The following is a 24,039-nucleotide window of genomic DNA, read 5'->3' as shown; positions in this document are numbered from 1 at the left end:
CTAGGCGGCCGTGCTGAGGAGATGCAGACTTCGCAGAAATGTTGGCTCCAAGAGACAGAAGTGGGCTTAGAGTCACACTGCCCCTGCATGCCACTTCCTGGCTGGGGAACCCGGAACGAGTTACTTAACCTCTCTGCGCCTCCATTTCCTAGGATAATGCTAGAATAGTAGCAACACGGCTGCCAGGAGGGTTAATGAACTTCCTGCTGAATACTAGAAAATGGGGCCTTGGATCAGGGTCTCTGATGAGGAAAGAGCTGGAAGAATATACATCAGATCATCCACGGGGCTGGCTCTCGGGTGATAGTGGGCATTTTGGCTTGTTTTATTTCCTATATCTTTTGCAAGAAACAGATGATTTTCTATATAATTATTTTAGTCGCTCAGTCATGTCTGACTCTTTACAACCCCATGGACTGTAGCCCGCCAGTCTCCTCTGTCCCTGGGGATTCTCCAGGCAAGAATACTGGAGTGGGTTGCCATGCCCCAATCCAGGGGATCTTCCCAACCCAGGGATTGAACCCAGGTCTCCCACACTGCAGGCAGATTCTTTACTATCTGAGCCACCAGGGAAGCCCAATTAACATAATATTCAGAGGGGAAAAAAAACCACAACCTTATGGACTGCAATTTGTCTTTAAAGGGAAACAGTTGATCAGAAGAAAAGCCCATCCAATGAGCATGGGGATGGAAGTGGGGTGAGTGTTCCCCAGGGTCTGAGATGCAGATAGGGGAGCCCTGATGGCCCCAGGAGCCCCAGGGGTGACAGCCCTGGGCCCTCAGGGGCAGACACAGCTGACATTTCCTGCCTGGATGTACCCTGCCAAGAGGCACCAGGCAGGGGGAGCTGGTGCCCGGCGGTGTCCTGTCCGCTCACGGGCAGTAACGCTTCTCTCACTGACTCTTCTCAGCTCTGATTCTTTGGAACATCAGCTCAGAGCAGACCCTGGGCCCTCAGGACTCAAGCGACCCCACCCCCACCCCGGCCCCCAACCCATCCCACCCAGACCGCCCAGCCCTCTGTCCTGCCAGCAGTCCGGCCTGGCTCAGCCATGCCACCACCCCAGCCTCTACCAGGGCAGCCCTCTGAGGAAAGCTGGGCTTAGTGGGTCCACAGCAGACCCCTGCCGGCGTCATTAATCCCCAAAGAAAGTCAAACATTAGCCCGGGCAAACAGCTTACGCCTTATATAATCCCCCCCCCCCCCCAACCGGGGGAAGGCGCAAACACAGCTTGTTGGAGTTGAACTGCCAAACCACAGCAGCTGCCAGATCTGGGAAAGAGCACGGGCTCCAGCCACATCGACCACAAGCCCCACCAGAGGGAGCAGCCAGGCTCAGCTTCCAGGTGAGGAGGACAGAGACCCACCATGCCCTGGCCCCCAGGGACCCCGGGGAGGCCCCAAGACCAGGCCCTGCTTCCTCAGTGCTTCTGGCCAAGTCCCTTAAGCCCTCTGTGGGACCTGCTCAGGCCCTTTTGGCTGCCCGGCTGTGGTCTGCCAGCCCCAGGAGACAGGCAAGGGTGGGAGGCGCTGGACCTTCTCAACAGGCAACCTGGGTTCTGCCAACCCTGTGTGTCTGCTCAGGGCCACCAAGAACTCTTCCACTTACTCCTGACCTCCATCCTGGGTGGCCCACGTCCAAGACCGAACCCCTTGGTCCCCATGGTGTGGCCTGCACTGCCCCATGCCTGCAGCAGGTGTGACCAGGCTGGCTGGACACACACTCCCACCCACAAGTACCCACACGCACATCCTCGCTCACATATTTGTGCCCTGACACTCTAGCCTCCCTGTGCCCATCTTTGCAGACACTGCTGTGGACACACCCCACCCCTGCGACCCCACGTCTGTACACGCAGTCAGGGACGTCTTCACCCACACATAACTCCATGGGTGCACGCAGCTGAGCCCTACACCCTTACACACGTCCACATACACAGGCTCACCTTCCCACCTGGGCTTCCACACCCATCCACCTGGCGCCCACACCACCCCCATCACCTCACGTGCACACATCCCTCTCTCCGGCCTGGTGCCCCCCTGCCCGCAGCCCTGGCTCATCCTGCCCGGCACCATGACTTTTGCTGAGCTTGTGGACCGCGTGGCCAGCAACGGGCCGTTCCAGCTCCTGCACACGGTCCTGCTGGGCCTCCCCATCCTCGGCATGGCCAACCACAACCTGCTGCAGATCTTCACAGCCGCCACCCCCACCCACCACTGCCGCCCGCCACCCAACGCCTCCATGGAGCCCTGGGTGCTCCCCATGGGCTGGAACGGGAAGCCCGAGCCGTGCCTCCGTTTCGCATATCCATCCAACGCCAGCCTGCCCAATGACACCCAGGGGGCCACCGAGCCCTGCCTGGATGGTTGGACCTATGACGTCAGCTCCAGGGACTCCATCGTGGCTGAGGTATGACCGGAGGCCCGGCCTCTCCCTCTGCTGACAGTCAGCACCACACACTTGTGGGCAGGGGGGCAGGCAGGGGCCCCAGTCTCCCTAGGACCCAGGGTCAGAGCTCTGGGCAGGCAGGGAGGAAGGACCTGGGCGCGGAGGACCAAAAGGTCCTGTCTCTTCACATTCAGAGTATAAACAGCCCATTCTATGTCAGGCATGGTGCCAAGCTCTGGGGAGTCAAAAATGCACTGTCCCTGTTCCCACGGGGTCCACAGTCTAGCAGGGCTAACATCAATTAATGAGAGTACCACACAGGAAATGTCAGATTACAACTTCAAAGTACTTAAGTTTGTGACCTGAGACTATAGCCTAGCCCTGGGCAGGGGGCAGGGACCGGGGTTGAGGGGGGAGACTTCTCTACAGAAGGGACCCTGGGCTGAGATAAGAGAATCCAGCAAGAGTTAGCCAGGCAATGGGGGAAAGGAGGAAAATTCCGTCTTTCACCAAGGCCTCAAGGTGGAACAATGTGTGAAGCAGGGGATGGATGGAGGGGAGGGTTGGAACATACCAGAGCAGACCCAGAAAACATGCCCTCCACTCTCGCAGTCACTCGTGTGTGCACTTCCATTCATTCACAGCTCATTTATCCACGGACTCTTTTACCTGCCATCTCTGGGAATTACAGAGTTAAATCAGGCTCTTCAATGACCTGGAGACTATGTCAGATGAAGAGAAAGGAATGGAAACTGGCATTTATTGAGTATCTACAAATAACCTGGCATATCTTAGTGTTTGCCTGACACTCCCATAATTTGATCCCTGCAATGATATTCTGTTGAAGGTGATTCTATCTCCTTTTTCAGATTAAAAAAAAAAACAAGGTTCAGAGAAAGGAAGCGAAAATTCAGTGCCATAGAGGTGGTCAGCTTCAGAACTAAAATTTTAAAATGAAAAATGCATACTAGGCTCAGAGGGACAAGCATTTGTGGCAGTACAAAAGATAGATAGAGGAACTACAGGATTCTAGGGAGGCTTCCTGGAGGAGGTGGCATCTTAGGAGTGAGCAGAGGCCAAAGTTTTCATTTTCCCTTTGGGGACCATGAGACCCTTGAGGGCAAGATCTTGCTTTTGCCCCCATTAGAAGAGATGCATTTCAAAGTATTTACCCGGTGCTAGTCCTGTGCTGGGCACATTATGAGCACAGGCTCCTGGAATCCCAGGAGATGACATCTCAGTGAGGAAAGTATTGTTAGTACCTTGAGTTCATAGACCAAGGATCTGAGGCTCAGCCAGGTTCAATGACTTTCCCAGGACCACATATGATTAGGACTTGGCAGAGAGGAGATTTGAGCCCAGGGCCATCTATATTCAGAATCTATGATTGCTATTCATTTGTTTAGTGAATGTTTCTTTCAATATAAATCACTGACCGCGTGCAAGGCATTGTCCTAAGTGCATCATAAATATTAACCCTTCTAACCTTCCTGATGTTATAAGATGTTAATGATAAGCCCATTGTTGCAATGGGGAAACCGAAGCTCAGAGAGTTTAAGCAGCTTGTTCAAGGTCGTACCACGAGGAAGAGGCAGCTGCAGGGTCTGAAGCTCCCAGCTTCAGACCCTTCAGTGCGAGGCCCGTGACCCCAGGGCCGTGCTCCCCACCATCACTTCTGCTGACTGTCATAGTCCCAGACACTTCCTCCCTGTCACATGTGCTTTTTCTCCCCAGCACCAAGCACAGTGCCTGAAATACAGCAAACCAACACGCATGGACAGCCACACGCATCAGACAAAGTCAGAGAGCTCATGAGCCCGGCCTGCCCTCCTTTAGCTCGCCTCGAGTGGGCAGGCAGACCCATCCTTCCAGGGTGACCAGAAGCCAGGTAGGGTTAGGCAAGCTTCCCAGGGCAGAGGTTTTCAGCTGCTTTGCTGTATCCCCAGGAGCTGGAACAGTGCCTGGCACAGAGAGGTCCTCTGTGAAATAAATATTTGTGTAATGAATGGATACAAGCTTTATAAACTCAGGGTACTCCGGGAGCCCGGAGGAGGGCATGGAATCTGCCTGGAGGGGGAACCCAGGAGGGCTTGCTGGAGTCTGCAGCACCTGCCCTGAGTGTGAAGGAGGGGTAGGGATTAGGGGGCAGGCTGAAGCAGGCAAGTGCATCCCAGGCAAAAGGAGCAGTGTGCGTGGCATCAAACACACAGTTGCAGAAGCATAAAGAGAGCAAGACAGTCAGGACCGCAAGAGACTGAGGAGGCTGGAGAGGCAGGCAGTGGGGTGTGGAGGGCACGGATGCAGGAAGGAGGAGGGCCTGGCTTGGATGCTGAGGCGAAGGTGCGTCCTCTGTCCCGAAGACAACGGGAGCCACTGAATGCTGTTAAGCGGAAGCGTGACCTGCTCAGATCACCTTTGAAGGGCAGTCACTCTGACCGCAGGGTGGACAGCAGCTTAGGGAGCGTTTTAGTCCAGCGGCTGGGAGACCCATGAGCCGGTTGTCTTTGGAACCCAGGACCATGACGACAGACATCAGGGACAGTTGGAATAAACACCAGACAGGGTAGGGAGTCAGAATCTCTGGGACTTGGAACCTGAATGGCTGTGAGGGTGAGGGATAGGTGTGACAGTGCACAGGAGTCGAAAATGTTCTGATACCTGTAAGTTAAGTTTCCGGGTGTATGGGCAGCTTGCTGTACCACAAGCCAGAACACAGTGCCTAGCTGAGGAAACAAAAAATCCTCCAGGGAGCAATGAAATAATAGCCATGAAATAATACCCCTTACTCTGTGCTCACCTCACGCCAGAAGGCTCTAAGCACTTTTTTTGGGCATATAGACTCATTCAATCCTCAAAACAACTTTCTGAGGTTATGTCATTTTTGGGGCTTCCTTTGTGGCTCAGCTGGTAAAGAATCTGCCTGCAATGCACAAGACCTGGGTTTGATCCCTGGGTGGGGACGATCCCCTGGAGAAGGGAAAGGCTACCCACTCCAGTATTCTGGCCTAGAGAATTCCACGGTCTAATAGTCCATGGGGTCACAGAGTCCGACATAACTGAGCGACTTTCATTTCACTATGCCATTTTTGCAGAAGAGGAAATCAAGGCACAGGTTACTGGCCCAAGGCACCACGTCTGATAAATGCTGGAGCTGAAAGTTAAACATAGGGAGCAGGACTCGAGCCCCCTCTCCCCCTCTCCCACCCCCTGCTCCTGGGGACCGCATCCCCCAGCCACTGCACCCTGGGCTAGGTGCTCGGCAGCGCTCAGTGAGTGCTGGGTGAAGGCCATAGCAGCAGGAGGGACTTAGACAGTGCTGACAGTTGTGAAGCCACTTCCCCTCCAGGGTGCACACCTCGAGCTTCAGGGAGCCCGGCCAAGAGCAGACCTTGCAGGTCTGGTATTCGGTCAAGCATCAGCTCTCATCCATGCCAGCTGAGTTCCCAGTCACCCTTCTGGCAGTCAGAGTCATGTGAATCTACATCCCAACCTAGCGCAGGATTTCACCAGGCCTCGGGGGTCTGCCCCTCTTCTCCTGGTCAGGCCCAGGCTCCCTGAGGATGCTCAGCCAGGAGACCCCACATCAGGATCCCTGCCCGGTCAGTGCCCAGACCCAACCAAGTGCTGGTGGCAGCCCAGCATGGTCAGACCCCTCTGATTTTCTGTCTGTGGCTCAAGCCCGTGGCAAATCCATGCTCCATCTGCTTGCAGTGGGAGGGGGTTCTGGGCCCCCGCTGTGCGGAGGTAAAGCCATGGCTGGGCTCACCTAGGGTTCACCCAGGGGTGGGTCTCTGGGGTGGAGGCCAGGCCTGGAGGTGCCAGCCCTGGAGGCAGGGCGGTCATGAGGAAGGCAGTGTCTGCAGCCAGCTCGGTCCAAGTGACCCTGGTTAGAAGCACGGGGCCATCTCCCAGGTGGACAGCGCTTGACTGAGAGCCAGCGCCGAGGAACAGAGTTCACATCCTGACTCTGCCACTCACTGGGGATGTTACAGCCCCAGAAGTCTTGGTTTCCTCATCCGTAAAATGGGGTAAGAGAGCAACTGAACTTTAAAAGAGATAATGCAAGGTCAGCATTAGCACAGGGCCCGGTGCCTACCAGGCATTCAACTTATGTTGACTGCCGCTGTTGCTCTTACGGTCATTAATAGAGATGTCCTGAGAAGGAGGGGGTTAGTCCCCTCAGAAGAGTAGGGGGACCCTCAGTAAAATGGGAATCAGCTCTCACAGCTCTTCCAGGCTCACCCAGGCCCCCACCCAGCACAAACCTGCACACAGGGCCCCTCTCCACCCCCACAGCTGGGGCCCTGGTGAGTCATCTCCCTCCCCATCTCAGTCCCCTCATCTGTAGAATGGGATCATAAGGACCTTCCCTGTGGAGGGGGTGAGGGTGGGAAGACGGCGCTGGGTCTAGCCAGGAGCACGGGGACTTTCCCTGCCCCCCTCTGATCCCATAAGCTCCCCTGGCAGAGGTGACCGCACATTCCTTTCTCTGGGTTCAGCAGAGACAAGGTTGGAATTTTTCAGAAGGAGCTTTACTAGCACATTAGGAGGAAACAAAGGCCTTTCTTTGAAGTCTGGAGAGTGTGGGGCGTGTGGGTTGTGGTTTCTGGGTTCTCTGGAGAGGAGCCATAGGCCATAGCTTTCACACCACAGAACCCAGACCTGCGGGTGCCCAGCTCAGCCTGGGGGCTCCTGAAGGCCTGGGTCTGGCCTTGGATGGGCAGGCCCTCCCCGCTGAGGCACCTGTGATTCCTTTCTGGGCCTGGAGTCTTCCTGTCCTCTCTCTGGGGCCACAGAAATTCTGTTGCCCACCCAGGTCCCTAGAGGCCCCAAGTCAGCAGCTGGAGAAGCAGAGAACCTGCCCAGTGGTTCCCCGGAAGTGGGTCTCCACTCTCTGAGGTTGCCCTGCTGAGTCTCTGGTCTTCCTCCATCTCAGCCTCCAAATCTCCAGGCTGCCCACCTCCCAGGCCACCTGTCCATCTCTTGTCTCCAACTGAGCTCCTGCTTCACCCCTACTTGCTCGCCCCAGACCCTGCCCTGGGTACCCCTCCAATCATCTCCCCTATCCTAGCCTCCAATCTGACTCCCCAGTGAAGACCAGGGGGCCCCACCCCAGCCACGTGTCTGGGCCAGTCTGACCCCCCCACGGCAGCCCTCACCTAGGAAACTGTGCTCCTAGGCAGGAGGAGCCCCGGAGCCATGCCATGGGCTCTCCAGGGTCATTGAATGCACCACGAGCACCTACTGTGTGCAGGGCCCTGGGCTGGTACTTTGCATTCCTCCTTTTGCAACCCTTCAAATCTTCTTTTGTGGCCACTGTGAATGCCAGGCGTCCTAGGTGGCGCAGTGGTAAAGAATCTGTCTGCCAATGCAGGAGGTGCAAGAGACGTGGGACCCCTGGGTCAGGAAGATCCCCTAGAGGAAGAAATGGCAACCCACTCCAGTATTGCCTGGAGAATTCCATGGACAGAGGAGCCTGGTGGGCTACAGTCCATGGGGTTACAAAGAGTCGGAGACAAATGAGCGACTGAGCACTGTGAATGTCACCCCTTTTTACAGAAGAATACACTGGGCTCAGATCAAAAAGGTGATTCTCACAGCCGTGAGGGTGAAGTCAAGCTTTTGCAGCAAGAGGGTCGGGGTCAGAGGGTCCTGACTCCAGAATCCATGCTTTTTCTATTGCATCACATGCCCCGTGAGCACAGGCTTTACAATGACCTGTGACAACAATAATAGAACAGCTATCCCATAGAGGGCCAACTGCTTGCCCCAGTATAGTGCCGGGCGCTCTTCCTTCTTTTCTTTACAAGTCTGAGAAGTATTAGTATTACCCCCATTAGCTCAGACGGTAAAGAATCTGCCTGCAATGAGGGAGACCCAGATTCGACCCCTGGGTAGAGAAGTTCCCCTGGAGAAGGGAATGGTAACCCGCTCCAGTATTCTTGCCTGGAGAATCCCATGGACAGAGGACCCTGGCAGGGTACAGTCCACGGGGTCACAAAGAGTCGGACACGACTGAAGTGACTTAGCACGCACGCAGGCACTCATGCACAGATAAGGAGACTGAGCCACAGAGAGGTTAAGTAACTGGCCCAGGAACACACAGCTACTAAGCAACAGAGCTGGAGACTCAAACCCTTCCGAGTCTTAGCAGGTGCCTGGCCCTCTGGCCCTTGTGTCCCAGGGTTGGTTCTATTAGAGGCCCAAGAGTAGATAGAGTCCACTATCTAAAGGGCCCCCAATCTAGGGAAGTGTGTTCCCCCTGTCTTTTCTCTGGGGTAAGTATGGACCTTGTGTGCAGTCCCCTGACAGAGTCAGCCCATACAGACCCAGCAGTAGCCCCATCCTTCCTTGATGGCTTGCCCTGGCCTTTCTTTTTCTTCCCACAAAACCAACACACAGTTGTTACCTCACGGTTTCCAAGGGTCAAAATCTGGGTCCAACTTAACGGGATGCTCTGAGTGGGCCTCACAGGCTTCAGTCAGGCTGCGTTTCTTCCCGAGTTTGGCCTCTTCTGAGCTCGCCCTGACCATGGTTGTTTGCCCTGACCTTTTATGATATTCCTTCTACTCTGCCCTCTGAGGGGCCCTCTGGCCTGTGATTTTGCTGCCACTCCAGCTCCTGAGCCTGTCCCTCACGCTTTGAGCCTGAAGTCAGACCAGCGCACTTGGCTCTGGCCTCAGCCACCTCCCCAGCGATGATGCTGGCCCATCCCACGCTAGTGTCTTACGGCGGTGCACAGCCACAGCTCCCTGGACTGAGTCTTTCTCTAGCAGCTTGGGACCCAGCAAAGCACACATCAGGGAGTGGTGGTCAGGGGCACTGGCTAGGGGTCCACAGACCTGAGTTTGAGTCTCTGCCTTGAAATGAACCGAGCTGTACTTGGGCAAGTTACTTACCTCTGAGCCTCAGGTCCTTTGTCGATAAAATGGAGATAATGATAGTACCCACTTCATAGGACTAGATGGCATCATTTGCAAAGCTTGCTTCTTAGCATAGTAGGCCCTCTGTTTTCCTCCCATCACCTTTCTGGTTATACATCACTCAGCAAGACATGGCACTGGGCTTCCTGTTCTTCCCTTCCTAAACCCAGCTCCCTAAGCAGTAATCATTCCAAGAAAGGAAAAAGAAGGCCAAGAATGGTGGATATGATATTGGGAGCAAAATCTATGTGAAGCTGCCAAAAGCTGATAGGCAAGAGGCCAGCCCAGGCCACGCCAAGGGCTAGATAGAAGCTGGGTGTCAGCCCCCTCCAATTACAGGTTACTATTTCCGCTCTGGGTCTCATCAGTAAAATATGTATGTTATTGTTGTTGTTTAGTCACTTAGTCACATCCAACTCTTTTGTGACCCTATGAACTAGAGCCCCTCCATGGGATTTCCCAGGCAAGAATTCTGGAGTGGGTTGCCGTTCTCTTCTCTAGGAGGTCTTCCCGACACAAGGATCGAACCTATGTTGCAGGCAGATTCTTTAACCACTGAGCCACCAGGGAAGTCCCCATTGATTATTCCTTGGACAAATATTGACATTTTCTGTGTACCAACTACTCTGCTAGCTGCTAGGGATAAAGAGTCCTCCAATGAGACACCTCTGCCCTCGGCAAAGTTATGGCAGTAAATAAGCAGGCATCACGCTGTGTGACCTCTGTCCTCTTGGAGGAGAGGACAGACACGTTGAAGAAGAAATGAGGACACTGGATTTGCCAGCCAGTCCCAGCCACTCGGAGTCAGCCGGAGGACCTGGAGGCTTCCCCCTTCCCCAAACTCCCTCTCTTCCTGCAAAGAAAGTGAAAAGAGCTCCCTGGGGTGTGTGGTTCTTTGCCCACACTGTTTTACATCCAAAACATTTTCATTAAGCATTTCCAGCAAATGAGATTCTTTGCTTCATTACACAAGTAATTCGGGACGACTGGACCAAGGGTGTGTGTCGGGGATTAGCAGGAGATTAGGCCAGACAGGTGGGCAGGAGTCTGAGCCGGAGGGCTTCATAAATCTGTGTTAATAGAGTTTTCTGTTTAACCAGGGCGCAAGAGAAAGCCAGTGAGTGCTCTAGACAAGGCAGCAACCTGATTTGAGTGGTGTTTCAGAAAGCCACTCTGATTTTATCGGGGAAAGAATGAATAGGAAGTACTGAGGCCGAAGGCTGTCAGAGGATTGTTCTGATAACCCTCACTGGGCTCAGGCTCCTCAACTGTCAGATGAAGATGACAGCAACTCTACATCATAAGGTTGTTGTGATGACTGAAAAAACTAAGGCATGAAAAGTGCTTACTGAGAACAGTGCCTGGTATGGAGCAAGCCCTCGATAAATGCTCTTCTTTTTGTAATTTATTTTATTGAAGTATAGTTGATTTACAATGTTGTGTTACCCATGGACAGAGGAGCCTCGCGGGCTTCAGTCCATAAGGTCACAAAGAGTCCAACACGACTGAAGCGACTTAGCACACACAGCAGGCACGTTAATTTCTGCTGTGGAGCAAAATGACTCAGTTCTCCATGTATACATTCCTTTTCATATTTTCCCATGTGGTTTATCTCAGGATATTGACTATACAGTGCTATACAGTAGGACCTTGTTGTTTATCCATTCTTTATATAATCATTTGCATCTGATAATTGCAAATGCCCCATCCATCTCTTCCCCACCTCCCTCCACAACCACAAGTTTGTTTTCTATGGCTATAAGTCTGCTTCTGTCTCATAGACAGCTTCATCTGTGTCATATTTTAGATTCCACATATAAGTGATAGTACATAGTATTTGTCTTTCTCTTTCTGACTTTTTCACTTGGCTGACTAGTATTCCTTGTATATATATACTATATCTTCTTTGTCCACCCATCAATGGACATTTCGGTTGTCTCTGTGCTTTGGCTGTTGTAAATAGTGCTGCTATGAAGGGGTACATGCATCTTTTTGAATTATAGTTTTGTCCAGATAAATGCCCAGGAGTGGGATTGTTGGATCATGTGACATCTCTATTTTTAGCTTTTTGAGGAATCCTCATACTGTTTTCCATAGTGACTGCACCAATTTAATTTCCCACCTATGATGTAGGAGGTTTCCCTTTTCTCCACACCCTCTCCAGCATTTGTTATTTGTCGACCTTCTAATCATGGCCATTTTGGCTGATGTGAGGTGAGACCTCATTGCTGTTTTGGCTTGCATTTCTCCAATAATTAGCAATGTTGGAGCATCTTTCCATGTGCCTGTTGGCCAACTGTATGTCTTGTTTGGATCTTGTGCCCATTTTTCGATTGGGTTGTTTGTCTTGTGTTGAGTTGTATGAGTTGGTCACGTATTTTGGAAATGAAGTCCTTGTCAGTCTCATCGTTTGCAAATATTTTCTTCAACTCCATAAACTATCTTTGCATTTTGTTTATGGTTTCCTTTGCTGTGCAAAAGCTTGTAAATTTCATTAGGTCCCATTACTTTTGTTTCTATTGAATATTGGCTGTCATTCTTAATCCAAGTATAAGAGGATGGTGTCTGCTCTGAGAGATAGCAGTAGTGGAAATAGAAGAATCCAGATTCAAGAACTATTAAGGGATTTCCCTAGTGATCCAGTGGATAAGACTGTGCTTCCACTGCAAGGGCACGGGTTTGATTCCTTCCAGGGAACTAAGATCCCACATGCTGCTGGGGCAGACAGAAAAAAAGAAGAAATATTAAAAAGTTAGAAACTGGAGGATCAAGAATTGTAACACGGGAGAGGAAGGAGTCAAAAACGGGCTGCCGATCACTGTCATTCTGACCTGACAGGGAGTGGGTAACGAGTGTCATTGACTCTACTTTCCAGATAGAGATTTCAAGTAGACAGCTAAATCGTTGGGTCTCAAGGGCAGAAAAAAGTTTGGGCTAAAGAGAGGGATTTGGAGTTTTCATCATAAAATAGTCATTGAAGTCACAGAAGCAGATGGTATTTCCTGGGATAGTGAATAAAAAGAGGAAGATCCAAGAGGATCCCTGGGGCACCTTCAAGGGATAGAGAGGAAGGAGACCACAGAGGGAGATAAAGAAGGAAGACCAGGGGGAGAGGCCAGCGGGGTCAGGGGCTGCCAAAGGGAAGTCAGGTCAGGAACCAGAAGGTTCCACTGGCTTTGGGGAGCAGAGATTCAGTGGCATGGCGGGGACAGGCTTGGGAAATGAGTGGGACATGAGGACTGGTGGTTCCCTGTTCCCGAGATTTGGCTTTGAAGGGAAGAGAGAAATGGAGTGACTGTGGAAGGGAAGAAGGCTCTGAGATGGAGAGACTGGAGCATATGCAAATGCAGATGGGGAGGAGTCTGGAGAGTCAGAGAGAGAAAGAGAGATGAAGGTGTGGGCTGGAGGAAGGTCCCCTGGAGAAGAGAGGGCGCAGGCAGAAGGACCCACCTTGAGCATGAGAGGATGGGGAGCAGACACACAGGGAGCCACTGGACTCAGGTGAGCCTGCGGAGCTTGAGAACAGACCTGGGTGTGTGACAGCTGAACGGACCAGAAGCCATACGGCAGGGACCCAAGGAGCCCCAGGCCAGGCCGAAGGGGACTAAGCTAGGGGAAGCCAAGGGAGGGCGCTGGGAGAGGCCGGGCTGGACCGAGCTGCCCGGCCCCCTCTCTCTCCCGTGCAGTGGGACTTGGTGTGCAACTCCAGCAAGCTGAAGGAGCTGGCCCAGTCTATCTTCATGGCGGGCATACTGATTGGGGGGCTCATGCTGGGAGCCCTGTCTGACAGGTGAGACGGGGGGGCCCCGCAGTGGGGGCCCAACTCATGGAGACCCCCTTGCCCCCTCTCTCTACCACCCATGCACTCCCAAAGAGGCAAAGAGCTGGGGGAGGTGGGCGAGAGGGTCCCTGCTGTGTGGCCAGCCCCTTCCAGGGCCACTGCCTACCCTCTGCTCTGAAACCTCTACAAGCTGAGTCTTCCGGGCTCCCCAGAGCTGGGGCCCCAGCCTCAAGGTGTCCAGACACAGTAGCCACTGTGTGGCCGTGGAGGTGGGTGGATGAATGGCTTGGAGAGGAGTGGTCCTTTGAACCCTGTTCAGGCAACTAAGCTGGGGGTAGAGTAGATCACTCATTAACCCAAACATCTAACTGCAAACTTGTCAACAAAAATAGCAATTACCAGCAATGCTCTGTCCCGGGAAGGAGTTACATGCCCTGCCTGGCCTTTTGGGAGGTGGAGGGGTGGGGTCCAGCCCTTTGCCCTGAGGCCTGCAGAGTCACTCTCCTTGGCTGGCTCACAGCCGCTAACATCCCTCTTCTTCTTCTTCGAGCTGCAGGTTTGGCCGCAAGCCCATCCTGACCTGCAGCTACCTGCTGCTGGCGGCCAGCGGCTCAGGCGCAGCCTTCAGCCCCACCTTCCCCATCTACACAGTCTTCCGCTTCCTGTGTGGCTTCGGCATCTCAGGCATTACCCTGAGCACCGCCATCCTGAGTGAGCCGCAGGGGGAAGGGGCAGGGACCAAGAATTTGGGAGGCAGCCAGCCTGAAGCGGAGAGTGTGGTCTGGGCCCAGCTCAGCCACAGGCACCGGGTGACCTTGGTCAAGGCCCTGCCCCTCTCAGGACCCCAGAGGCCCACTCTGAACAAAACAAGCATAATAGCAGCAGCTTCAGTACTGAGGACTTACCCTGGCCTGGCACCTGCCGGGTACATGATTTCGTTCAGTCCACAAACACAAGTAGATAAAAACAAAGGAACTCATTTGCCACTGGAGAGGCAGTCAAGAATGTGGGCTTAGGGGGACTTCCCTGGTGGTCCAGTGGTTAGGAAGCCACCTTGCCAGGCAGAGGACATGGGTTACATCCCCAGTCAGGGAACTAAGATCCCGCATGCCTTGGAACTACTAAGCCTGGAGCCCTGGAGCCCAAGTGCCACAACGAGAGAGCCTGAGCTCCTCAAAGAAGATCCCATGTGCTGCCACCAAGACCCAACGCAGTTAAATTAAAAAAAAAATAAAAGGAATGTGGGCTGGGAAATCAGACAAACCTACATTTGAGTCCTGCCTCTTGAGCCTCAGTCACAGCATCTCTAAAATGGGGGTGATGAAACTTTAGGGTCAGGGTCAGATCAAGTGGCCAATAGGGGACAGGAACTGATACCCCTTCTTTGGAGGTGCCCAGGACCCACCAGGGTCTTAACCAGGTCCTTGGGGTCCTCCTGCAGATGTCGAGTGGGTGTCCACCCGAATGCGGGCCATCAAGTCAATTGCAGTCGGCTACTTCTACACCATTGGCCAGTTCATTCTGCCCGGCCTGGCCTATGTCATTCCCCAGTGGCGCTGGCTCCAGCTAACTGTGTCCATTCCCTTCTTCGCCTTCTTCTTGTTGTCCTGGTACGTGGTCCCTCTTCTTCAGCCCCCTCCTTGGGCCCGCAGGGATCAAATAGGAGGAACCCATGCCTGACCAGCCTGGCTGATTCTGTCTGTCTTGAGACACCCTGAGACAGTCAAAAAGGGGGTTCCTGGGAAGAAGAACTGCACACAGAGGTGTGTCTCTGGAGGGAGCGCCCAGGGGGGTGGGGGGACCCAGGGCCATAGAAAATGAGGGTAAGTTGCTGTGATTGGGTGGGGGGCAGGCCAGAAAGCAGAGAGGCCTCAGCTTCACATGGAGGAACAGAGAACGCCTCTGAAGATGCCTGGGATGCTGAAAGGCCTGACCAAACTTCTGTTTGTGACACAGTCACACACTAGGACAGACCCAAGTGAATGGGGATGAGATACAGGGCGAGGTGATTGCGCGGGAAGGAGGAGCCTGGGACATTTTGAAGGAAAAGACCTGAGAGTTCAGGGACTCCTGGATTTGAGGTATAAAGGAAAGGAAAGCTGGAACTTCCCTGGTGGTCCAGTGGTTAAGATTCTGTGCTTCCAGTGCAGGGGGCACGGGTTCCATCCCTGGTCTGGGAAGTTCCACATGCTGAATAGTGTGGCCAAAAAAAAGGAAAAGAAAGCTCCAACTTGAGAACCTGGGAGAATCAAGGAGTCTGATTCAATGATGAAGACAGAAAACCAAATTGTAGGTAGTAGTTGATAGCAGGACCCAAAGAATAGGAAATAATGAACCAGCTCAGGAGCAGAAATGAAGTCTTGGAGGACCCTTTATCCAGCACTTACTATATGTGAGGCCCTGTTCTGGGCATCAGTCCACATCATCCTAACCCTTACAGCATCTGTGTGTGAAGGGTGCATTAGTATTCCCATTTTACAGAGAAGTAAGCAGAGGTTCAATGAGGTGAAGCAATCTCCGGAGGTTGCACAAAAAGATGCAAGACTGGAATGGGGCCTCCATTTGAAAATGAAAATAAGCTCCCAGGCAGATGGGCAATCTTGCAGTGAGAGATACGGTCGGAGGGTCCAGGGTGGAGCTGGGCATGTCCACAGCCTAGGATGGGAGCTGAGAGTCGGGAGGCAAAATAAGGGTCAGCAGGCCCCGTTGTTGTGTGACTTGAGACAAGCTTCACCCATTCTAAGCCTCAAGATTTTCCTAGGCAAAGTGGAGATACTAATGCCTCTCACCCAGATCCTGGTCCGTAGAAAGGTTCATTAATTGTCATTATTTTCTGGAAGAGGAGGATGGAATCTAGACCCTGGCTATGGGGTTTGGGAGGAAGTCATGGATCATGCTGGCAGGCGCAGGCTGAGAAGACTATCAGGGCAGAAACAAGACCACAAGACCAGAAGGGCAGGCAGCAATAGGCCCAGTAGACTGCCACTACCATCTGGACCAAAGGTCTGGAGCCAGGTGACCAGTGTCCACTCCCCAGAGGGTCTCACTGGAGCCAGGTCCTCGGTGCCTGTGGGGGCCACAGCCAGAGCAGACCCCACCTGGGATCAGACTTTTCCAAGCATCCCTCCTGTCTTCCCACACCTCTGCCTCCTGCATCTCTCTTCATCTTAGTGACCCTCGGGGATTGCTCAGAGTGAACCCACCCCAAAAGGACAGCCCAGGGGTGGGGGAGAGTGAAGTTGGCCACACACTTGCCACTCCAAGCTCCCCTGCTGCTCTTGCAAAGCCCCCCACCCCCGCCCCCGCCGCACCCAGCAGAGTTGGAGAATCAGTGTGCTTGGACCTACTCCCTAGACTACAACCCTGAGCTTAGCACTTAGCCCCCTTCCTAAGATGCCCTGGGGCTGCAGCCCTGCCCCACCTTCTCCTAGGACCTGGAATTTGGCCCAAGGAAGGCTGGGTGGGTGAACGTGCAAGACCCTCTAGCCATCCAGTCTCGAAAGTGCCGTCCCGTCTCGAAAGTGCCGTCCCTTCCCCAGGCCCCACCTGCCTTGGCCTAGGATTCAAGGGTCCTAGCTCAGAAAGACACCCAAGGACAACAAACAGCCCAGGTTGCAAGGGAGGTGGGGGAGTGCAGGGGAAAGGCTCTTCTGGAAAAGGAAGAAGAGATCTCTGGAACTTGTGTTGGCTGCAGGCAGCCCAGGTGCCAAGCTTGGTCAAGTTTAAATTCCATGAAATCTGTAGTAAGGGAGCTTGGGTTTCTGGGCCTCCTTGCCCTTTACTCTGGCGCATGATCTCTTTCCAGCCTCTCAAAAGAGCTTCTGGCGTTGGGAGGTTGGTGGCAGGGAGACACTGTGACTTGCTTCTGGCCCTCAGGTGGCAGCCAGAGTCCATCCGCTGGATGGTCCTGTCTGGAAGATCCCCCAAGGCCCTGAAGACACTCCAGCAGGTGGCAACCTTCAACGGGAAGAAGGAGGAAGGAAAGAAACTCAGCCTGGAGGTAGAGGCTGAGGGGGATTATGGTCTGGGGCAGGAAGCCAGGCTCTGCTATTGAGTTATCCTCTTTCTCTTGCCTCCATTTCCTCTGCCCACAAACCTACCTCTGATGAGCTAAGCAAGCTTCTTTAAAGCCGCCAGGCCTGCACTGCCCTCTCTTCTTCCTGCTGCCCGCCAGCTGGTCGCTAATGGCACCCCTCCCCTTCCTCTGCCCCAAGGAGATCAAACTCAACACGCAGAAGGAAGTGGCCTTGGCCAAGGCCAAGCGCAGCGTAGCTGACCTGTTCCGGACACCCATCCTGCGCCGAATGACCTTCTGTCTTTCCCTGGCCTGGTAACCCACCACCCCCTCCTGCCCACACCCCAGCACCCCTGCCGAGCAGGTGTCATGAACAAGGCCTGACAGGCTGACCTACAGACAAGGCCTGAGTACCTGCAAGAAGAGTAGAGGTATTCCCTCCTCGGAGCTGCCCCATCCCAGCCTCAACCCCAGAAATCTCTCGCATCCCTGCCCCACAGACAGGTCCAGCCATCAGTGTCTGCTTTCCCCTGGGGTCACACCCACCTCACCCACAAGGCAGCTGCTCCACACCCCTTCACCAGCTCATATCTCACAATGGGAGCTGTGCCTCTCTGTTCTTGCCTCCCACCCCCACTGGTCCAGCACTGCTCTCTGGGACCCCACAGAACAAGGCGGGTGCTCAGATTTGCAAGATTTAACAACAGAAATCATGTTTCTCCTGAATCTTCTCTTTTGCCCGCCATCCCACCACTCCTTCAAAGCCCTTCCCGAAGCCTGGTTCTGAGTCCCTTCTCCATCCTGGCCATCGCCAGGTGGAAAGGATTTACTGTGTCCAGGAATGCCTGCCCTCAAAGAGGACTACCACAACTCTGAGAGGCAGAAAGGAGGCATCTCACAGCACAGCCCTGGGGACGTTCTCCTCCCCAATTCTGAGTGCTAGACCATTACCCAACCAAAACAGATCATTTACTGCCTCCAAGATCAATATCCTCTGGAGTCAATTATATGGCACTTGTCACCCTACTTTAGCCCACGTCCATGTCAGACATAACCAATCAATCCAGCACGCTCTCACTGAGCCCATTCCGGATCTCAGAGGCCGAAAAACGGCACTGAAGCAGACCCCATCAATCCATTGCAGCTGCGACAAGAAATGAAACTCTTCATCATCCTGTTGACCCAATGAGCAATGTGGGAAGAGGCCGCCAGCTGGCTGTGGGTCCTAACCGATCACTCTCTGCCCCTCAGGTTTTCCACTGGTTTTGCATACTACAGTTTGGCCATGGGCGTGGAGGAATTTGGAGTTAACCTCTACATCCTCCAGCTCATCTTTGGCGGGGTCGACGTCCCAGCCAAGTTCATCACTATGCTGGCCATAAGCTATCTGGGCCGGCATACCACCGAGGCTGCTCTTCTGCTCCTAGCGGGAGGGTGCATCCTGTCTCTCATCTTTGTGCCTGCAGGTGAGAAGCTGGCACTACCCCCAGAACCCTCTGAGAGAGGCTGACCTATGTCTGTGGGCCTTGCAGGCTGGGAGTAAGGTTCCAGGGACTCCAGTTCTACGGGATCTGCCTCTCTGCTACCTTCAGCAGGGCCCTGTGCTCTCTGGGGCCCAGGTTTCTCATCTAGAAAATAACTCAGTTGGGCTAGATGCTATCAAAGATCCTTTCCAAACCTGACTCAGACAGGGCAGAGTATGGTGGTGTCTGCACCGTGTGAGGAATTGTATGGCCTGAGTGACTTGGGTGCAGAAAACTAGCTTGGATGGGGAAACATCAGAACCCAGTGACCAAGAAACACTCTGCAGCATATTTCACCATGACCTTGGAAAAGCCAATCTTACTTTATATTGATGTTTATGTGGGGAGTTTCCCAGGAAGAGCTTGTGGTAAAGAACCTGTCGGCCAATGCAAGAGACGTAAAAGACACGGGTTCGATCCCTGGGTGGGGAAGATCCCCTGGAGGAGAGCATGGCAATCCACTCCAGTATTCTTGCTTGGAGAATCCCAGGGACAGAGAAGCCTGGTGGGCTACAGTCTAAGGGGTTGCAAAGAATCAAACATGACTGAAGCTACTTAGCACAGATGAACACATGGGTTGACACACCAACATCCTCCCAAAGGAGTGGGACTACAGATACAACAAACTATGAGAATTGGGAATAGAGAATAGGGAATAGGGTCAGGGAAAGACCCAAAGGCGGCAGCACAGAAGCCCACACAGACCTGAGAATAACAGAGAGGCTATTAGTTTGGCTTTAAGTTTGGATCTGAGCTTCCCAGCAACCAAAACTAAAAGGGAGAGGAGGTCTCCAAGGAGTGAGCACACCAGGGACTCCTGAGCCCCAAGGTTCACCTTGTCTTCTTTCCTCTGCAGACTTGATGACCCTGAGGACGGTCCTGGCTGTGTTTGGGAAGGGATGTTTGTCCGGCTCCTTCAGCTGCCTCTTCCTCTTCACGAGCGAGCTATACCCCACAGTCACTCGGTAGGTGCTGCGCACGGGGCCGGCCCAGCCAGAGGACACAGGGGCAGGTGGAATTGTGGACCTGGTCCAGGAGTCCCAGAGCCGTTCTCTGGGAATGCATGCACAGGCTGCCAACCTCTGCTCTGAACTCTCCCAGGCAAACAGGTATGGGCATAAGTAATATGTGGGCCCGCGTGGGAAGCATGACAGCCCCCCTGGTGAAAATCACGGGGGAGCTGAAACCCTTCATCCCCAATGTCATCTTTGGGAGCATCGCCCTCCTGGGAGGCAGCGCAGCCCTCTTCCTGCCTGAGACACTCAATCGGCCCTTGCCAGAGACTATTGAGGACGTAGAAAACTGGTCAGTCCCCTGCCTCTGGTCCCAGCAGCCCTCCTCCGCGGGGAAGCCCAGGGCTTTTCCTGAGCTCTCTTTCCCTAGGTCCCAGCGGGCAAAGGAGTCAAAGCAGGAGCCAGAAGCAGAAAAGGCATCCCAGAAGATCCCTCTGCAGGCTCATGAGCCAGGCCTGGGCCCCAGCTGAAGGCAACAGACCCTTGTTTCCCTGCCCTCCACAAACAAATCCCAGCCAGGTCCCTGCCTGTCTCTGGGCTCTGAGGACACCTTTGGGAAGGGCCCTGGGCACATCCATGCTCCTAGGACATAGTCTTCTGAGACCTTCTGGGAGTCATCTCCACCACCACCGGAGCCCCCTCAACCCAGCCCGGGCCAGTCCAAAGGTTTGGCCACAGGCCTTTGCACACCCCACCTTGCCCCCACCCTCCCCACAGCCCAGACCCTGCCATTCTTCTGTCCAGCCCTTCCCCACTGGCCACTTCCCTCAATGTTTCCACCCGCTTCCCCTTCTTGTGCCCACCCGTTTCTTCAAAAAGAGGTTTCAATAAATAGCAATGAAGAACTCAAGCCCTGCTGCTCAGGAATGGGGGTGGGAAAGGGGGAAGGCCCGGGCATGGACATGTGAGCATGCGATTCTGTTCATCTGCACTGGCATGTACATGCTAGGTACATGCAGGTACAGGTATATAGGTGCATGTATGCTGGGATAATATGAACATGTGTGCTTAGTATGAGCACACCAAGGCGTGTATACACCAAGCCTGTATTAGTCTATTCTGATTGCTATAACAACATGCCACAGACCAGATCCTTTAAACAACTTCTTCCTCACAGTCCTGGAGGCTGGAAAGTCCAAGATCAAAGTGCTGGCAGGCTCAGTTCCTGGTGTCCATGCCAGTGGGATGGACAGAGGCACATGCTTCCTGGTGGGGGCCTCCTTCTTGAATTGCAGATTATCAGATACCTTTTCACTGTGTCCTCACATGGCAGAACAAGGAAAGATAAAGCAAGCTTTCTGGTTTCTCTCCTTCTAAGGGCACTAATCCCATCATGAGGGTCCCAGCCACATGACCTCATCTAAACCTAATTACCTCTCAAAGATTCCACCTCCTAGTATAGCCACATTGTTGTTGTTCAGTCACTAAGTCATGTCTGATTATTTGCAATCCCGTGAACTGCAGCACAGAAGGCTTCCCTGTCCTTCACTGTCCCCCAGAGTCTGCACAAACTCATGTCATGGAGTCAATGATGCCATCCAACCATCTCATTTTCTGTCACCCCCTTCTCCTCCTGCCCACAATCTTTCCTAGCATCAGTGTCTTTTCCAATGAGTCGGCTCTTCCCATCAGGTCGCCAAAGGATTGGAGCTTCAGCTTCAGCATCAGTCCTTCCAGTGATTATTCAGGGTTGATTTCCTTTAGGATTGACTGGTTTGATCTCCTTGAGTCCAAGGGACTCTCAAGAGTCTTCTCCAGCACCACAGTTCAAAAGCATCAGTTCTTTGGGGTTCAGCCTTCTTCATGGTCCAACACTCACATCCATACATGACTACTGGAAAAACCATAGCTTTGACTATATGGACTTTTGTCGGCACCACGATATTAGGGGGTCACAAAACAGTCTATGGCAAATCTTGTCCTTGGAAATACCACGTGTGTATCTACATGTCCCATTAGGCAAGTGATCACTCGCGTGAACAAGCCCAGAGTGGCTGCAGACAGATCACAGGGCTCCTGCAATCATGACCTCCTTCCACCCGATCACCCCAAGTCTCTGACCCAAGTCCCAGCCCTGCACCCACCAGTTATCTTTGTCTCCTATTTAACCAAGAAAATTGCAGCCATAACTGAACCCATCGATGTCTGCCACCATGTTTCCCAAGTTTGTCCCAATCGCAGCAGAAAATCCAGTCTTCTCATTGGGCTCTGCGTCCAGCCTCTCCCACCAGCAGCCATCTGCTTTCCCTTGGGTCTCTGCCCTTTCTCTCTCTCCTAGCACTTTCCTGGCACCAGTTAAATAAACCCAAGCCTCTCCTATCTTAACACAAGCCAACCCACCAACCTTCCTTGGATGCCGTTTCTCCCTCCACAGCCACACTACCTCTTTCTCCCTTCAAAGCCAAACTTCACAAAGTTCCTGTCTGCCTCCCCTTCCTCCACTTTCTAACCTCATCCAAACTGTGCTCTGGCCCCCACCCTTCTCTGAAATTGTTTTCACCCAGGACAGTCGTCACCCCCTGTGCCAAATCCATAGGTCGCTTGTCATCCCTCATCCTATTTGATCTCACAGAAGATTTCACTCTATTGGTCATGCCTTCCTCCTTGGATTCTGAGATGCCATGTGCTTGCAGCTCTCTCCCACACTCTGGCTGCTCCTTCTCAGTCTCTTTTGGGTTTTTTCCTGTAAAGGCTACAGCAATCACTTTGTCTGTCCTTCACCCACCCCTTCCTCAAGGGTCTACATTCCGCAGAACCTGTTAACTTAATGGTTAACATGACCCTGCACCTCTGATCATGATTGGTTGGACCAGAAAGCACTCTGGGTCCACATCTCATTAATCACATGTTCCTTCCTGGGCTGGGATTTGGGTCATGGAGGTTCTAGTTCATCTTTGTGTCTTGTCCTAGGAAAGCAAGTTAGCATGAGGGTGGGCTGGCTCAGATAAAAGCAGAACAGAAAAAATCAGTTGCATAGAAGGAATAAAGCAGGTGCACAGAGAGAAAAAGACAACATGAGCCCAGATAAACAGATAAGCAAATGGTGAGACTATTTACATTAGTTTTTAATGGATTCCAGGTCCCAATTCCTCTCAACCCTGGATGCACTTTCAGCCCCTGGTTTCTATCAAATATTTTGAATTCTCTGAATAAACTCCTTTCTTTATAACCAAACAATTATAACCAAAATAACCAAACAATTCCAAAAGCAATTCCTTTATCATCTCTTAATGCTACATTTTCCAAAACCCTTTAAATGGACCTCTTCCTCTAGGGCTCTTTAACAGCACTGTCCAGTGAAAATATAATGCAAGCCACCTGTGTAATTTTAAAATTCCTAGTAACTGTTTTTTAAGTTAAATACAGACTTGAGAGTAATCAGCTCTCAAAAAGATGAAATTCATCTTAATACTGTAATATTTTTGTTTAATGCAAATATATCTATATATTACCATTTAATCATGTTAAATATAAAAGTTAACAGTGAGATATTTTATAGCTTTAATTCATACTAGTTCTCAGAATCTATATGCATTTTACCCTAATCAGTTCAGTTCAGTCGCTCAGTCATTTCCGACTCTTTGCGACCCCATGAATCGTAGCATATCTCAATTCAGATCAGCTCAAAACTAGCGCTCAGGAATAGCTAACAACTACCATACTAGACAGCTCAGACACACATGTTCAGTTGCTCAGTTGTGTCTGACTCTTTGCAGCCCATGGACTGTAGCACTCCAGGCTTCCCTATCCTTCACTATCTCCCAGCGTGTTTTGTTCAGACTCATGTCCATTGCATCGATGATGTCATCCAACCGTCTCATCCTCTGTTGTCCCCTTCTCCTCCTGCCATCAATCTTTCCCGGCATCAGGGTCTTTTCCAATGAGATGGCTCTTCACATCAGATGGCTAAAGCATTGGAGCTTCAGCTTCAGCATCAGTCCTTCTAATGAATATTCAGGGTTGATTTTGGGATTGACTGGTTTGATCTCCTTGCTGTCCAAGGGGCTCTCAAGACACTGCAGAGCTTCAGCTGTCAGCCACAGAGCTAATTACTCTCAAGTCTGTATTTAGATATACTCTCAAATCCGGAAAACTTAATAAACATAAACTAGATCATATTACACCCCTATCTCAGTTTTTTGGTGACATCCCATTGAGATAAAGTCTAAACTCTGTTACAAGGCCAGTCATGATCAGGCCCCAACCTGATCAAGCCAACAAAGGCTTCAGTTTTTAACACCTTCTACTTTGCACCCTGAAATCTAGCCTCATCTCACTTCTTTCCGTTCCTAGACTGCACCAACTTCTCTTTTGCTTGCCCTTCATACTGCCCGGCACTTGACTTCTCCCCATCCAACCCCAACCACATTTGACTTAGGATCAGCTGACAATGA

General features: G+C 52.4%; 1 protein-coding gene across 1 annotated transcript; it reads left to right on the top strand.

The window, feature by feature from the left end:
• Positions 1-1,235: 1,235 nt before the first annotated feature.
• On the top strand, positions 1,236-20,495 carry SLC22A8 (solute carrier family 22 member 8). The gene is made up of 11 exons (XM_020909683.2): positions 1,236-1,347; positions 2,052-2,411; positions 13,000-13,103; positions 13,651-13,805; positions 14,536-14,704; positions 16,971-17,094; positions 17,309-17,424; positions 18,361-18,575; positions 19,489-19,597; positions 19,734-19,937; positions 20,016-20,495. The coding sequence occupies exons 2-11, from the start codon at positions 2,076-2,078 to the stop codon at positions 20,113-20,115; spliced, it is 1,632 nt and encodes a 543-aa protein (XP_020765342.2). The 5' UTR covers positions 1,236-1,347; positions 2,052-2,075; the 3' UTR covers positions 20,116-20,495.
• The last annotated feature ends 3,544 nt before the right edge of the window (positions 20,496-24,039 follow it).

This window comes from Odocoileus virginianus, chromosome 28 (assembly GCF_023699985.2).
Source record: "Odocoileus virginianus isolate 20LAN1187 ecotype Illinois chromosome 28, Ovbor_1.2, whole genome shotgun sequence".
NCBI classification, from domain to species: Eukaryota; Metazoa; Chordata; class Mammalia; order Artiodactyla; family Cervidae; genus Odocoileus; species Odocoileus virginianus.
The sequence above is the reverse complement of the archived record's forward strand: the minus strand, read 5'-3'. Positions and strand labels throughout refer to the sequence as shown.

Excerpts from the sequence above, each read along its gene's own strand:
- SLC22A8 (XM_020909683.2), top strand. The coding sequence starts at position 2,076 with ATGACTTTTGCTGAGCTTGTGGACCGCGTGGCCAGCAACGGGCCGTTC. Across the intron at positions 17,425-18,360 it reads TTCTGTCTTTCCCTGGCCTG|GTTTTCCACTGGTTTTGCAT; the intron begins GTAACCCACCAC and ends TCTGCCCCTCAG. Across the intron at positions 18,576-19,488 it reads TCTCATCTTTGTGCCTGCAG|ACTTGATGACCCTGAGGACG; the intron begins GTGAGAAGCTGG and ends TTTCCTCTGCAG.